The 17,252-nt window shown below is 29.8% G+C and overlaps 1 protein-coding gene across 1 annotated transcript in view; it reads left to right on the top strand.

Moving 5' to 3' along the window:
- Positions 1 to 17,252, top strand: part of LOC124365139 — a 36,061-nt gene that overhangs the window by 8,770 nt on the left and 10,039 nt on the right. Inside the window, 4 exon segments of the mRNA XM_046821092.1 lie at positions 8,352 to 8,481; positions 10,585 to 10,699; positions 12,868 to 13,025; positions 16,055 to 16,203. Coding sequence (XP_046677048.1) covers positions 8,352 to 8,481; positions 10,585 to 10,699; positions 12,868 to 13,025; positions 16,055 to 16,203 — 552 coding nt within the window.

Raw genomic sequence — 17,252 nt, 5'->3', positions numbered from 1 at the left:
GATTATATTAGCAACTTTGCAGATAACTTGTAGATTAAACATTACAGTAAAACATGTTAAGTTCTGCCTAAGATATGCAAGAATTTTTTTAATACTAATGAATAAAATTTCCAACTTCAATAAATGTTTTTGGCTGTTCAAAAATTAAAACTGTTATTCCATCATAACGTATTTAGCAAACATTAAAATAAATCTATCAGCATACTATGTTGAACGTGAAACACTCAAGGTATACCTAACTGGTAACAAATCAGCATAAAATTCAGAATGAACTGTGAATGACACCATTGGACAGAATGAAGAGCACTCAACATCACCTGTTACACACATTAGGAATGGTGGAAGACAGACTTTTGCGATTGCATCTGTCCCAAAATCGTTATACCTTTAAAGTAAAATTTTTCACATTATTGATGCGATTACTACTGTGTTTTATGGAATAGCTCCTCAACTGACGGGGAATTATTGAACTAATTAGAAACAGGTTTTTTTATTGTATAAATAGATACGCCAACTATCGTATTTATAAGTTTATTTAAAACTATTTTAAGTTGGTTAAAACTTAGATTAAAACTAGATAAGTTGATTAAAAAATCATTTATATATAGATGGATTAGTTTATAAATAACTATATCAAATAATTATAAACGATTTTTACAATTTAAGTGTGTACTAATTTACTCCATAAAAGTGTAAATATAATGACCATTAATTATTATGTGGACTAAAAATTATTTAAACGGAACCACCCCAGTTGTTAGGCGCTATATCTAAACAACAAAGAGCGCGGAAGACGGCTTAGTAAGAACACTGCGAGAACAGGCAAATCCGTCTGTTCCCTCATCGTAATGCGTAATAAGATATTAATGTTGTGGACTCTCCGACTGTTGTAATTTTCACCTTATTTGACAAGCGCTCGTTATCTTACTAATGCGACTAATAATGTAATTGTATTTTTGTATGAAACGTTGTATATTTAGTTTTATTGTTCTAATCTTAAATATTAATACCTTGTACCATAGGAAAATAGTAATTGTACATATATTTGTATAAATTGGTTTGTGTATATGTACGTATGAGTTTTGGAGATGATTTAACATTTTATACAAAATTTAGAGTTCATCATTTTAACTTGTGTTTAAAATTACGTTTAATATCTGACGAAATGTATGTAAGGAATTGGCGTTTGTGCGATTTTGTTAAATATCAGTTATAGGAAATGCTATAATAAATATTTATTCAGTATATTTTAATAAAGTTCAAAATAAATGTATTCCCTTAGAAAATGCTTTCCTTATGTTAATGTTATAAGAAGTTAGATTACTGAAATACACGTTATGATACTCTAGGGAAGAAACGTCAGTTTCAAACAAACAATAGTTACAGCCAGTTATTCTGTTACATCTTTAACAGTGTTACGTAATTAGCGAATAATAATTGTAATAACCCATCATCCAAGGGGCTGGAAACATTACATATATGTCTGCATATGTATCTGACTATATCCGCACTTAATATCGAGAACAAACTAACCTATAAACTTAGGATGCATATTTACAATAAAATAAAGCAGCCCTCAAAGGAATTATATTCGGCTGAGCGTTAGCGAATTCTATCACTAGCGGGAATAGAAAGATTTCATTTATATGTGTCAGTCCTTCTGTTTATCTTTATTTATATCTCCGAGATATCTCGAAAACGAACTAGTCTATAAACTTAGAATTTGAGAAGAAGCTTCATTTCTCCATAAGTAATACCGAGACCTATAATGTTGCACGTCACTCTATGGCAATTGGCTGAGCGCAAGTGAATAATTTTAAATTTGCGTTATGGATAGTCGTGATGGTAATAAAACATCGTTAAATAAATACATTTACAAAGTCAATAATATCATATAACAAGTCAAGTATTAATAAATATTGATCTGAAATTTCATATGCGACCTTAGTGAAGGCTGTTACGCGGAACGTGGTGTGGCCTGTCTTTTTTATATTATATTATTTATGTCAGCGTTCGAAGAGGGAAAATAATTTAAGTTTTCTTGCGTAAGTAATACATTCTTTTCCATATATATATATATATATATATATATATATATATATATATATATATATATATATATATATATATTACTTTCGTACGTTATTGGAGATAACTTATTTTAGTCTTTATATTGTTTCCTTAATAGCATTGTTAAACTTGAAGGATACAAAATGGCATACTTGGGTAGGGATGGAAAGAGAAAATGTAATATAGATAAGTGGAGGAGGAAAGGTCGATTATTGATGAGACAGATGACTTGACGTCTCTATCTCCTGACGGAAAATCGTATTTATAAAAGAAGATTAAACGTCTTAGATTTAATTACCGCTAAACTGTAACAAAGGTTTACTTAGAATTAAACCTCCCCAAAACCCAAATTGTTGTAAATATTATTAAAATAGCTGCTTCCGAGTGTATGTATTAAATTAAGATATTAAATTATTTTGCAATAACTTCGCATTGCTTAAAAACATTTACAATGTAAAACCAAGGACGAAATACTTAATTTCCTAGAAAAGAATTTTTTTAATTAACAGGATATTAAAATATTTAAAACAAGGTATAACATTACGTAACATGAAAATAACATTTATATATATATATATATTATATTATGAACTCCACATTATAGGGTTATCTTTATGTTAGAATAATAAATCGTAAACTAAAACCCTTTTAAATTCTTTTATTTCAGACACGTGGTTTTCGGTTATAAACCATCTTCAGTGTGAACAATAACCTCTAATTAAATTATAAACAAAACAAATAAATATACACCTGTCGACTATTTAAACAGATGTTAAACTTATATGACACGAGTTGTAATTTTGATTAAGAATTCTTGTGTTTGATATTTTTTTCAAAGATAGGATTTGTTTTTATTTTTTAAATTGCTATTTAATATGTTGTGAGGATCTTTTTTTTATAATTTAGATAAATGTGTAATTCTTCTTTAGTGTTTTAATTTTTCTCCTTTCCTTTCGATATCCAAAATTTCCATGTTCTTTTCAATATTTTTGTAGTTATGTCCAGTTTCTAATAAATGTTCAGCGAAATTTGATTTTATTGTAGAGACATGTTGTTTGTTTTTCAAAGCTTGTATATGTTCTTTAAAACCTTTTATTAAAATTTCTGCCAGTTTGTCCCAATATAGTAGCTTTCACAGTCACTACAGTTAATTTTGTATACTCCACATTGTTTTGTATAAATCTTGTTTGTCATCTTTTTTGCTTATTTTGTTTTCAATTAGTTTAAACGTATTATTTCTTGTTTGGTAACTGATGGAAAATTTTGAATTTTGAAAGGTTTTTCGAACAGCTTTGTTTATTTTAGTATTGAAAGGTACACATATATATTTCTGAATTTCATTATTATTAGGATTAGGCCGTATTGTATTGGTTTTAATTGATTTTTCTAGTTTTTTTTCTGAATCATTTTGTCTACAATATGGGGTTGATATCCATTTTTGACAGCTAGATATTTTATGATTTCCATTTCCTTAGTTTTATTTTCATCACTCATTGGTATATTTAACATTCTGTTTATCATTGAGTGAAATGCTGCTAATTTGTGTTTCCATGGATGGTTAGAGGTTGATGGTATTAGAAGATCTGTTTGGGTTGTTTTTTCTATAAATTTCAAATGAGTGGTTTCCATTAAGATTAGAAATGCTTATATCAAGAAAGTTTAATTTTGACTTTTTGGATTTCTTTTGAAAACTTAATTGTTGGGGATATAGAATTGAGGAATGTTAAAAACTGGTCTGCTTGCTTTCTCATCTCCTTTGAAAAAGACATAAGATATCATCAACATATCTAAACCAGTAAATTATTTTATCTTTAAATGGATTAGTAACACTCATTATTTTGTTGTTTTCTAAATGTTGCATATATATATTTGCAAGAAGGCCTGAAAGAGGAGATCCCATTGCCAACCCATCTTCTTGTTTGTAAAAGTTCTTTTTTGTATTGAAAAAATAATTTTGAATTAACAGTAGACATTGTCAATGATAAAATATCGTCAATTTTCATTCATTTCAAGTTGACTGTATTTTATTAGATTATCTTTTAGAATTTGCATTGTTTCTTGTTTTGGAATGTTCGAGTACATGTTGTTAACATCAAAGGAAATGAAGAACGAGTTTTAATGGAATTTGAATGTCTTTAATTTGATTTGCCAGATTACTTGAATTTAATATACTAATTGAAAACAAAATAAGCCAAAAAGATGACAAACAAGATTTATACAAACAATGTGGAGTATACAAAATTAACTGTAGTGACTGTGAAAGCTACTATATTGGACAAACTGGCAGAAATTTTTAATAAAAGGTTTAAAGAACATATACAAGCTTTGAAAACAAACAACATGTCTACAATAAAATCAAATTTCGCTGAACATTTATTAGAAACTGGACATAACTACAAAAAATATTGAAAAGAACATGGAAATTTTGGATATCGAAAGGAAAGGAGAAAAATTAAACACTAAAGAAGAATTACACATTTATCTAAATTATAAAAAAGATCCTCACAACATATTAAATAGCAATTTAAAAAATAAAACAAATCCTATCTTTGAAAAAAAAATATCAAACACAGAATCTTAATCAAAATTACAACTGTGTCATATAAGTTTAACATCTGTTTAAATAGTCGACAGGTGTATATTTATTTGTTTTTGTTTATAATTTAATTAGAGGTTATTGTTCACACTGAAGATGGTTTATACCGAAACACGTGTCTGAAATAAAAGAATTTAAAAGGGTTTTAGTTTACGATTTATTATTCTAACATAAAGATAACCCTATAATGTGGAGTTCATAATATAACAGATATGACTAACAATCAATCCATTGTCCACAAAATACAAATACCTCTCACTTAAGTTGGCAAAGGTAAGAGAAGATATCCAGTTTAATAAGATATGCCTGAGTGAAAATATTATTCCAAATTATGTTCAATTAAAAACTAAATCTACATCAAGAGCTGCGCTAAAAGCATTAAAAAGAGGGAAAATAATATGGATAAAAGAAGAAATTAACAGTTTATAATGCAAAAATGAATGTAATAGTCAGATCAATTGAAGATATTAAAACAGAAATCAAATTAACGTTTCACCAAGAGAGCATTGAAGAAATTGATATTAATACACAGAAATGGATCAAACCTATTATTTTTAAAGAAAAAACAGGTTCATGTTAATAAGATTAATAAATTGATTAAATTACAGGAAGACAATAATTCAAAACACTATACATTGGATGATAATCCAGATTTCTGCCCAAGAATTAAAAACTTATCATCTATTCAATTTAATGATGATGAGATGGCACTATTAGATAAATCCCTCAAATATAATATAATCTGGATCATAAAATACCAATAATCAAAGATGACCTAATTAATTTAGAAACAGCCATAAAGGAAAACAGACTCAGGAACTCCAAGAACCTTTCCGATATAATCTTGTCCATGAACTAAACAAAAGTAATTTAAAAGTACAAATTCCCAAATTAATTAAAACGTCAAATAATGATATGAAATTAGTATCGTCCATCTCAAGAAAACTAAAAAGATAATAACTGTATAATATCAAAAGCCGACAAAGGAATACAGTAGTAATTATCGACAGCCAAACATATCAAGAAAAGATTGAAACATTCATTGACAGCAACAATCTTAAAAAATTAAAAAAGGACCCAACCCAAGAATACACAAAACTTATAAATTCCACAATAACTAAATGCAAAAGTTTAACAAAAGCAGAGCAATACCAACTCAAAATGACAAATCCAAAAGCTCCTACACTAAAAGGTCAACCAAAGACTCATAAACCGGATATTCCAATTAGACCAGTAGTCAACTTTCGTAACGCTCCTACTTACAAGGTATGTAAAATTTTTAAATAACAAAATAAAAAACCAACATGCAATTTGAAGACAATTACAGTATATTAAATTCAAGTAATCTGGCAAATCAAATTAAAGACATTCAAATTCATTAAACTCGTTCTTCATTTCCTTTGATGTTAACAACATGTACTCGAACATTCCAAAACAAGAAACAATGCAAATTCTAAAAGATAAATCTAATAAAATACAGTCAACTTGAAATGAAAATGAAATTGACGATATTTTATCATTGACAATGTCTACTGTTAATCAAAATTATTTTCAATACAAAAAAGACTTTTACAAACAAGAAGATGGGTTGGCAATGGGATCTCCTCTTTCAGGCCTTCTTGCAAATATATATATATGCAACATTTAGAAAACAACAAAATAATGAGTGTTACTAATCCATTTAAAGATAAAATAATTTACTGGTTTAGATATGTTGATGATATCTTATGTCTTTTCAAAGGAGATGAGAAAGCAAGCAGACCAGTTTTTAACATTCCTCAATTCTATATCCCCAACAATTAAGTTTTCAAAAGAAATCCAAAAAGTCAAAATTAACTTTCTTGATATAAGCATTTCTAATCTTAATGGAAACCACTCATTTGAAATTTATAGAAAAAACAAACCCAAACAGATCTTCTAATACCATCAACCTCTAACCATCCATGGAAACACAAATTAGCAGCATTTCACTCAATGATAAACAGAATGTTAAAATATACCAATGAGTGATGAAAATAAAACTAAGGAAATGGAAATCATAAAATATCTAGCTGTCAAAAATGGATATCAACCCCATATTGTAGACAAAATGATTCAGAAAAAAACTAGAAAAAATCAATAAAACCAATACAATACGGCCTAATCCTAATAAATAATGAAATTCAGAAATATATATGTGTACCTTTCAATACTAAAATAAACAAAGCTGTTCGAAAAAGAACCTTCAAAATTCAAAATTTTCCATCAGTTACCAAACAAGAAATAATACGTTTAAAACTAATTGAAAACAAAAAATAAGCCAAAAAGATGACAAACAAGATTTATACAAACAATGTGGAGTATACCAAAATTAACTGTAGTGACTGTGAAAGCTACTATATTGGACAAACTGGCAGAAATTTTAATAAAAGGTTTAAAGAACATATACAAGCTTTGAAAACAAACAACATGTCTACAATAAAATCAAATTTCGCTGAACATTTATTAGAAAACTGGACATAACTACAAAAAATATTGAAAAGAACATGGAAATTTTGGATATCGAAAGGGAAAGGAGAAAAATTAAACACTAAAGAAGAATTACACATTTATCTAAATTATAAAAAAGATCCTCACAACATATTAAATAGCAATTTAAAAAATAAAACAAATCCTATCTTTGAAAAAATATCAAACACAGAATCTTAATCAAAATTACAACTGTGTCATATAAGTTTAACATCTGTTTAAATAGTCGACAGGTGTATATTTATTTGTTTTGTTTATAATTTAATTAGAGGTTATTGTTCACACTGAAGATGGTTTATACCGAAACACGTGTCTGAAATAAAAGAATTTAAAAGGGTTTTAGTTTACGATTTTATTATTCTAAATTTTATATATATATATATATATATATATATATATATATATATATATATAAAATAATTCAATTTCAATTTTTAATATCAAATAATTGTGATATTCTGCACAATAATAAAAATGATTCAAATATAATTAGTGATTACAAGTTTTTACGCATAAAATTATTTGAAATTAAATAATTTAATTATTAGGAAAAATTATTTTGAGTTATTATTTGTTTGTTTTTTTTGTTTCTTTTTAGTCCCGTACAATAAGATTTTTTATATGTATATAAACATAATAGCATTGTGATTACGTAATTGCAATTTTTATATTGAAGGACATCACAAATATTAAAATGATATGTTTTATAAGGTTTTTTTAATGTAATTTCCAACTTTTTGTAATTAGTTTGACGAGAATCTTAATGAAATACCAATTTATTCTATCTGTAAAATTATAACATGATTTCTACATTTTTTTATACATAAAAAGTTGTTTACTAACTGAAGTAACTGGATTTATTATTTAAAATAAATAATTTTTTTAATTTGTAAAATAATATTTTTTAAGTTAAATGTTTTATGAGTATACAACTAGTAGAAGTGATCCATGATGTTCGAAATATGCATTAAAATTTATATACCTATTACAAAAATAATTTAATTTAACAATTAATGTATATTAACATTGTAACGCATATAATAAACTGTATCTATATATTGCAAATTATACCTGACAGTCAAATTCACAAGTTAATATATTACAATTTGCAGTTCTAATGTTTAACATAATTAAGTTACATAATTGTAGTTACTAATGAATATTGCAATTGTTTCAGGTGAACATCAGCAGTGTATGGCTACTTCCGGAAGAAGGGTTTCCGGTTTTCTACCGCTACTTCCGCGACCGTATCACATGGTTCGAGGCGGATGCTGTGTGCCAGTTCCACCACGCCAACCTCGTTACAGGTATGGCTTTGTTTTGCTGAAAACAGTAACTAATCATTCAAATTATATGTTTTAAATTACGTTTTACCACCTCCCGTATTGTAATAGAATCTGTAATTATTATGAAAGAATTTAGTAACAATCTTACTTATTGAGTCATATCGAATTATTAGAAATAAAAGAACTGATAAATTCTCAAATGATAAATTTTGCATTTAGACCTGTAGCGTACAACAATTTTTCGTTTTGTATAACTTATCATCTCAAAAAGTTTATAATTAGTGATTCTGAACGATACATTGTAACAGTGACGTAACACATTGTAACGTATTAATAAATTTAACGGCACTGTAAACCTGTTATCGTTGTGTAAACTAGAACTAATTTAATTCATTCTTCATGTAAGCACAAATAATAAATAGTATTACAAAAATATAAAACTATCATTAATCTAATGCCGAATGTTAAAAATCTTCAAATATATAGTAAAAACGAGTTTATTTGATTTTATCTATAGAGTTGTTGTGTTAATTCATATTGTTTTGAATCTAAAGAAACTTAAAACGAGTATTTAAAAAAAGATGACATTAAACCAGAATCTATTTCATTATCAACTTATACTATAAAACTTTAATAAAATACTGGTACTAATTAAACACAAATTCCACTTTTAAAACGCCAACTAATAATTACGTATTTGAAAGAAATTATACCAAATGTGTGGTTGAAGCAGAAAAGACACGAGCATGCAAAGGTAACCCACTGTCCCAGCGGTGACGTCATCAAGATATCGAGCGACTTTCCCACTTAGGGCGTCTTGGAACTTAAGGTTTTAACACTGGAGCTGGCAATGTTTTCTAAGCAACCAAATTAAATAATTATCTCCTAAATGACTTAAGTGCCATATTACAAACATATATGAATTTGTTTCTGAGTGGCACATTAATTTACATACGGCTTTTGAGTTTGCAGTTTTTCCAATGGAATCGTGCTCCTACTTAGAATTTTTCCCACTTTTTTGATGAAACGTTTGGATAAACTGATTTAAATACCGGTTTTACACCAAACAAGTTGAAATATGAACAACATTGGGAATACGATATTAAGTTAGTAAAGTTAAGAAGGGAACACGGCACGATTTTAAAATAAAACAGTTGATATGTTCTGTTTGTCGTTTTTAAAGTGAAAGTACTGCAGGATCTTCTACAATATGCAGCAATAGATTGGTTCCCAAATTATAGTGGAGGTAAAATAATCCGTAACGTGATAACTACGATTTTCACAGATACAATTTATTTGAATGTTATGGTTATAACAACAGCTTAATTTTCTTTACAGACACGAAGTAGACAAAAGTAGTGATACTAGTTTGTTTAAGTACGGATAAAAAGATATTGACGGGAATAAATGTAGTTTTAAATTCTTAATTAATTGGAAAAGTGATTAATATTATATCAGGAATCGTTTTCACTCAACGTAGTGATGAGAATACAGTTGTAAATAAACAGATTATTTATTAATTAGGAGATGCTCATATAGCGTGTAAACAGTTCTGGACGAATCACGTTACGGTTAACAGTTGTGAAACAAAGATTTCTAGGTATCATTGGAAGAATTGCTACATTTGTGGTTGACTGTGTTGCTCCAAATCTGTAGTTCACATTTCAAGTGAGGTAAAGTAACTGTCCTGTCCTGATATAGAAAAAGATATTTCAGCGGCAAAATCTTACGTAAATTGTGAGTTCTCTAAAAACTTTTGTATAATTATTATTGAAAAAAACTTCTTGTTTCATTGGGGGTAGCACATTGCCGCAATTTGCAACTTCTTAATATACTCATATGTACTAACGGTCTTCTCATCTGCAGAAGAGAACAGATTTAAAACCTCGGAACGTTTTGTTATAAATTTTACAACACATAACGATAGCAAATGCCCGAACTACTGTTAGTTTTTCATACATCTCATTATTATGAATAACAATTTTCAAACAAAGATTTTAGTAGTTTCTCGTTTATCACATGATAGTAGCATTAAACATATGAGATGCGCTAGGACCGTAACTTTTCACCACTGAGTGTCTTTGTGTTATCCTTCATATAATTGAAAGCTTTCTGGTGTTGCAGTGGACTCGAGTGAGCAGTACGATGCGACCCGGGCGTACCTCAAGGAGTTGGACGTGGTAAACAACGTCTGGGTTGGCCTCAAGAGGAGTGGCTCCGAAGGGGAGTTCACTTGGACGTAAGTTACTCAATCTGTTGTTTCAGTCTTTTGTTTACCTTCGGCTTGCGGCAGGGGAGGGGTTGAACACTCTTAAGATCCACCTCCGACCGCCAGGCTTTTACTTACTTCCGGGGCTCAGATGTTGTGACTAAAGTACAATTACCAAAATTATAAGTTAATGATCTGGAGAAGTGAAGACGAGTTGGATGAAACGTTGTGGAATATGGACCACGACCAGGTGTTATAAATTTAAAGCAAAATATATTTTATCGAGAAAAATCCTTTGAGATAAATAAGTAGATTTCTAAAGGTCACGTTGCAAATACTCACAACTCCTGTATAATAATGTTACATGTAATTTTAAAGGAGCTAAGAGTCTATTTGCGTTTGATCAGGAAACAAAATTATCGTCTGCTGTGTAAATACTTTGGTAAAAGTCGGTGTTGTGTAAGGGTTTTAAATAAAAACAACAATTTTTTTCGCAAACAGTACTTTTTAGCTTAACATTTTTCAAACCTTACGTTAAGAAAATAAGATGATAATAACGCCGTCATAAAACCTCATGAAATATTTAAAAGTGACCATTTAAATCCATTATTGGGTCGATCTAGATTTCATATTTGTGTGTGTTTATGTGTGTGTGTGTGTGTGTGTGTGTGTGTGTGTGTGTGTGTGTGTGTGTGTGTGTTTTGTGTGTATTGTCCGCCTATTTTTATAGAAATGTCTAAATGATTACAGTTTAAAACAATAACGTTCCTTAAATGGAATATATAAATTGTATTCTTAACCCCAAAACGTTATTACTACCAACATCGTTTCATAGACTTAAGCTGGCTCATCGGTATGCATTAGAGGCGTAAACGCATTTGGCCTCAACACTAAGGAAACTAAAGTAATGCTAGGAATTGGGGTTACTCATGTGTGTGTGTGTGTGTGTGTGTGTGTGTGCGTGTGTGTGTGTGTGTGTGCGTGTGTGTGTGTGTGTGTGTGTGTGTGTGTTTGTGTGTGTGAAATTAATGATATTCTATTTGCAAAAGCGTTCTGCAAATGATGTTATTTGCTTGAATTACCTGTGCAGCGTAGATATATAGATAATTAGATATTTATTATACCAGATATTAACCGTGACATATTTCTCTTTATAGCTTCCGTGACGCATTTCAATAGTGTTTCTTTTTCATTTTTCGTCCCAATTTACATGAACATTTAATAAAGATCCATGGACACAGTTGTGTATAATTTTTTTGCAAAACATTGTACATTAACACATTTTATACTGTTAAAGATTTAAATGTTTATTCAGCATTACATTTTTATTCAATATAACATTAAAATATTATCACGTAAAACTCTAAACTATCAGGAAAGGAAAAACTTAGATTTTACTATCACTGCCGTTTTAAAATATCTATCCATTAATAAATTAAAGGGGTGGAAGTGTAATATTACAATATATTTTACAAAGAGATTTTTTTTAACATTGATTATCTTGAACTTAAACTTAAAGATGTACCTAGTAGTATAGCGCTTTTTAAAAGTAAAAAAAAAACATTAGTTTTACGTTTATTATAATTTTATTGTTAGATTTAACTCGAAAGTGTCATGAATATGATCTAAGTGTTTTCGTTCGTAATGTTTAATTGTAATCACAAGAGAACCGGAATACTGAGATGATACTATTAATTTTTATTAATTATAAATTACCTTGGGTTCATAACGTAAATAAATGTACTCAGTGAATTTGGAAATACAGCATATTTTATAAATGAAATTAGAGCTCAGCCAATTGCAATTTAAACCTGCAGTTCATTTACTTGAAGTGATCTTATATTTTTATACCCAAAATGTGGCATGAATGTGTCTTCTGGGATTCACGAACAAGAGCAATGCACTGAAATATCTTCATGAGGGTTATTGCATTATGTTTGTATTTATAATGTACAAGTAATACATAGTTGAACGTTATAAACAAAACATTCATTATAAAAATATTCTATGTTGCACAGTTATAGCCCAAGGAAAATTAAAATATAAAATCGTGTCCTTATCAATTAAATTACAAAGTATAAACACGATGTCATATTTTGCTCCTGGCTCAATGATTTTATTTACTTGTATATGACATGTTAGGTGAAGTAGCACAATAAATTTTTTTATGTCTCCTGACATTGTGGGATGTTCCCTAGGGACTACAAGCCACTAGAGAACGGCGGCTACTGGCAAGAGCAGATCCCTATGACAGACAACCCAGTGTGTGCCGCTCTTGATCCTGCCGCTGACTTCCGGTGGCATCCTCTCAACTGTGGTGGACCGGAAGTGGCTTCCTTCATCTGCCAACTTGAGGGTAGGCTGGAAATATATTAATTGTGATTTATGTCTTGGTAGTTATAAATTATTTTTATAAATATCTCCATGTTCTAAATATGAGTATTTATAATAAACCGTTTTGACCAAATTGTAATTAAACCGCCATTAGGCTTGTATACCTGATTCCTGTCAGTAGGCTCTGTATAGCTGGCATCTAACACTTGACACCTGACATATCATCGCTTAATGTTACGTTGTTTACTGTTAAAACAATTGTTTCATGTATATCCAGACGTATGACGACAATAAACCACTCCGATACCCCAATTGGCTTGCGCGTAGACTACCTAACAGTTAGACGGACACAGTCAGGTTCGTGTGTAGATGAGATCTAACATTACTGACCTGACGCTCTTCCATTCCACCCCCCCCCCACCATTCAACATACAGATAACATAGACTATTCCAAAGTGTAAAGTGTTCCTAATATAGTTTTCTGAGAACTTGAGGACGCCCAAGTAGCGGCGCTAACTATTGAACAATGTTCTTAAGTGAGACTAAGTTTGTTAGATGCTATCTAACAAGGAGCCTAGTGACAGGATAAAGGACTATGTAGCCTTTTTCCTTAGAACTAACAATACATATGGTTACTTATGTTTGGTTCTTAATTATTTATAATCAATAGTATTAAGTATTTAATTGCATATAAAACAAACTCTTTTGATTAATGAGAAGATATTTTAAGTGCAATACAAATGAACATAATACGCTGTTTTTTCTATGGAATATAAGCATATGTTTATCAAATTGAAGTTTTGCATTAGTTGCCAGGTAAAATTGTTTATTTGTGACACATTTTGTATTATAACTTATGTATTAATAAATTAATTTTTATGAGATTTCGGTTACATTGAAGTGTCCATTAAAGCTATTCTCCTACAGATATGAAATGCCCTAATTCAGATTTTAGTAACTTAATAATAATTGTCTTTTATAATAATTACGTGATACCATTCTAGCTTAAAATATAATCTAAACCAATTGTTTATAGTTGTATGAAATCTGTTAAATCTAACTCATAGATAAGACTAACCTCTTCTTACTTTTTGTTGTTGTTAAATGTAGCAAACATACATAATTAACTGACCAAAACACTCATCCACGTGGATTAATACACCCACTCATATTTCAATGTAACCAAATCATACATATGAAAATAATAAGCTATCGGACATATGGCTTTATTATATGTTATTGTTACAAACATACAATCATGTTTCGCAGATTGAGGCCCATTGTCTTTATCAGGTGTAAAAGAGTCTTGTATTGTGCAACTTACCATACAATAAACTTATAATAAACAGAAGAGTTAAGTTCCTCCATGATATAAGACAATGGAAACTGACTTAATCTAACTACCGAAATTTTATGCACTGGCATCACCTTATTTAGGGTTATCGACCCTATTCGAAGGGCAACCACCTACACTAGATCAGATCTCTCTGCCGTGCACTTTGACCTTTTCGCCCTGTAATGAGATGACCCGACACAACAGTACCATAAAAAGATAGTATCATTCTCTTTTTTAATATGAGCTTCTTAATCGAGTGTAGATTACTTTTTATTATACTTAACCTGGAAAAAAGTATGTTTTTTCTCTATAATTCATAATTGTCCAATTTTTGCCAATTATAATACAAAAAAAATGGGAGAAACCAAAAGATTTTAGCAATAAAGCTGGTAACTTCTTTAAGATTAGAAGCTCTGTAGAGAGGGTAATAAGAAGTGGCGAGTAAGATATTATATGTATTTTATAGTTAATCAAATATTGTCTGGATATTTATCATAATGAACTGTGAAAATTGGACTAATAAACCAAAACACAGAGTGTCGACATTACAGAAGAGTACAAACAGACGGACTGCCTTTTTACTCTAATACACAAAAACCAGCATATTTAAGGTTGATCTTTCTAATTCATTGTTTGAAGATTGACTAATATTTCTAGTTCTTTGTGATTGAAGATGAATAGTTAAGGATGATAATATTTTAGACATTCATGATTGCTACTTGTTTCATAATGGAATCTACGTTTCGTGCATGGTTATCCCTTCCCTTTCTCAGGTATTAAAGAATCTTTTTTTCTCCTGATAAACAGGATTGATCCCAATTCTTGGATCATAACGTTTTTGTTTGTTTGTAACGTACAACGATTTAAAATGTCAAAATTCTATTGGTCTCCCTAATTTCCATAAAATTTAAATATGATAAAGTAATCATATTGTATCCAATGAAACATTTATGTTTACTTGTACTTTCTTACTCCTTAAAATGAAATATAGAGATTTATATACTAAACTATGTTACGGAAGTAAAATTTCTAGATTATAATGATTAAATTGGGTAAACATATAGAAAATATAAAAACACAATATACAGTTCAGTAACGCGTTACAAAAAATTCCATTCATTTTTCATTAGAGTTTACTAGAGCGTTACCAATTGTCTAGTCGTGGGCGAAATGTATCACTCTAGACACTGTAAAAATTATATTCCTATCTCTCTGTATATCTGAACGTTATCTATAAAAGAATTAAAGGCAAAATGAGCATGATAACGGTGCAATAGTGTGTGTCTATCCATGGGATTTTGAAGATCGTCAATTAACATTGTCACTCAGTTGGCTGACATAATTTATCTTTTGTCACGTGTATCTTTTCTTCATAAAAGCTCTATCTATCCGCAGGAAATTTCATGAATGAAATGAGCTATACATTAAGTATTTTGCATTGTCATTTAACCAAACATGTTAACTATGCTTAGTATGGCACTCTCATATCTTCTCATACAATTAATAATTTCTTGACAGATGAATAGATATAAATTCTATCCAAGTCTTCTTACTGAACATTTCGCTATATAATGCTATTAAAGATAGTGTATATTGACATTTCGACAAGTACGTATAAAAACGATCACTACTATTTATGAAGCTATATTAAAGAAGCTATTACCAATAGGGTAAGTAATTGTTATTATTATTCTACTCACAGACTAATATTTCAGTGCCAGCCTGGGCCCGGAAGGAGGACGGCTGTATGCTGACGTCACTGCCGTCTCTAACCGTCACTTATCTACCAGAGCAAGGAGCTGTGGAGCTGATCTCCGACTGTGGCTTAGAAGGCACCAGACGTATTGCCTGCAAGGGTCAGGCCGTAAGTATAAGTACAGCTGGTCGCATCTCAGATATAGATTTAAATAAGCTCTTTTGGAATTCTTACAATATTTTTTATATCAAATTACACACGTCGGAAATTTAATACTTACTCTGAAATAAAATTTTTATATCAGGTAGTTACCTTTTTAAAACCTAATTAAAAACTAATGATTCTGACTAGGTCCATTAGCTAATTACTTATTCGTTACTAGGGTTAACAGTTAGTTAGCAAAAGAACGAAAAATTAATGGACTAATTAAAGTATCTGGTATCAGGTTGTTATCATATATGTCAAATAACTGTGTTCCTCTGTATGAGTTTGGTCTAAATTGAGTATCTTTATATAATGTTTGCAAGGAGGTTTAATTACCTCATTGCTTTGACTTGTTAAGGGGACTGTTACCCAAAAAATAAATAAAATAATAACTTTTTTTTATTTTTCCTTATTTTTCTTTGGAATGTACTGATTTCATTGCAGTAATTTGTTTTTTTCCTATGATTACTATAAGTTGGTAAAAAAAAATATTATTGAAAACCCTTGCATTTCATTTTTCGACACTAACTGAACATCAGTCATGTTCCACTAGCTAACACTTTCATATATTTCATTGTTTTGCTGTATTTAACTTTTTATGTTGGCTATACTGTCTAGCATCTTTATTTCAGGTTACTATTATTGTTACTACTGTCAAAAGAGGATGGGAAAGCGGCTTTTAAAATTAAAATCTGTCTCGGGTAAAGTAAAACTTGAGGATGGTAAGGGATTAGGTGGGCAGGGTGGGCTAAGTGAGCCTAATATTAAAAAACTGCAGACCTATTATGGCCTGGCCATAAGGCGAAATGTGCAGAGTGTTGAAGAGATGAGAAAGGCAATATGGGCAGTGTACTTTCACACGATGTCATCAAATGATAAACCTACTCATCAGCTATGCCCTAAAGACAATGAGACGTGGTGTAAATATAACCTGAGTTTACTGACCAATGAAATGTATGACCATGATAAACATTTTCACATCCCTGAGTGTGTTATGAGTTTTATAAAAAACC

This window comes from Homalodisca vitripennis, chromosome 6 (assembly GCF_021130785.1).
Source record: "Homalodisca vitripennis isolate AUS2020 chromosome 6, UT_GWSS_2.1, whole genome shotgun sequence".
In the NCBI taxonomy this organism is placed as follows: Eukaryota; Metazoa; Arthropoda; class Insecta; order Hemiptera; family Cicadellidae; genus Homalodisca; species Homalodisca vitripennis.
This window is presented reverse-complemented; position numbering and strand designations above follow the sequence as displayed.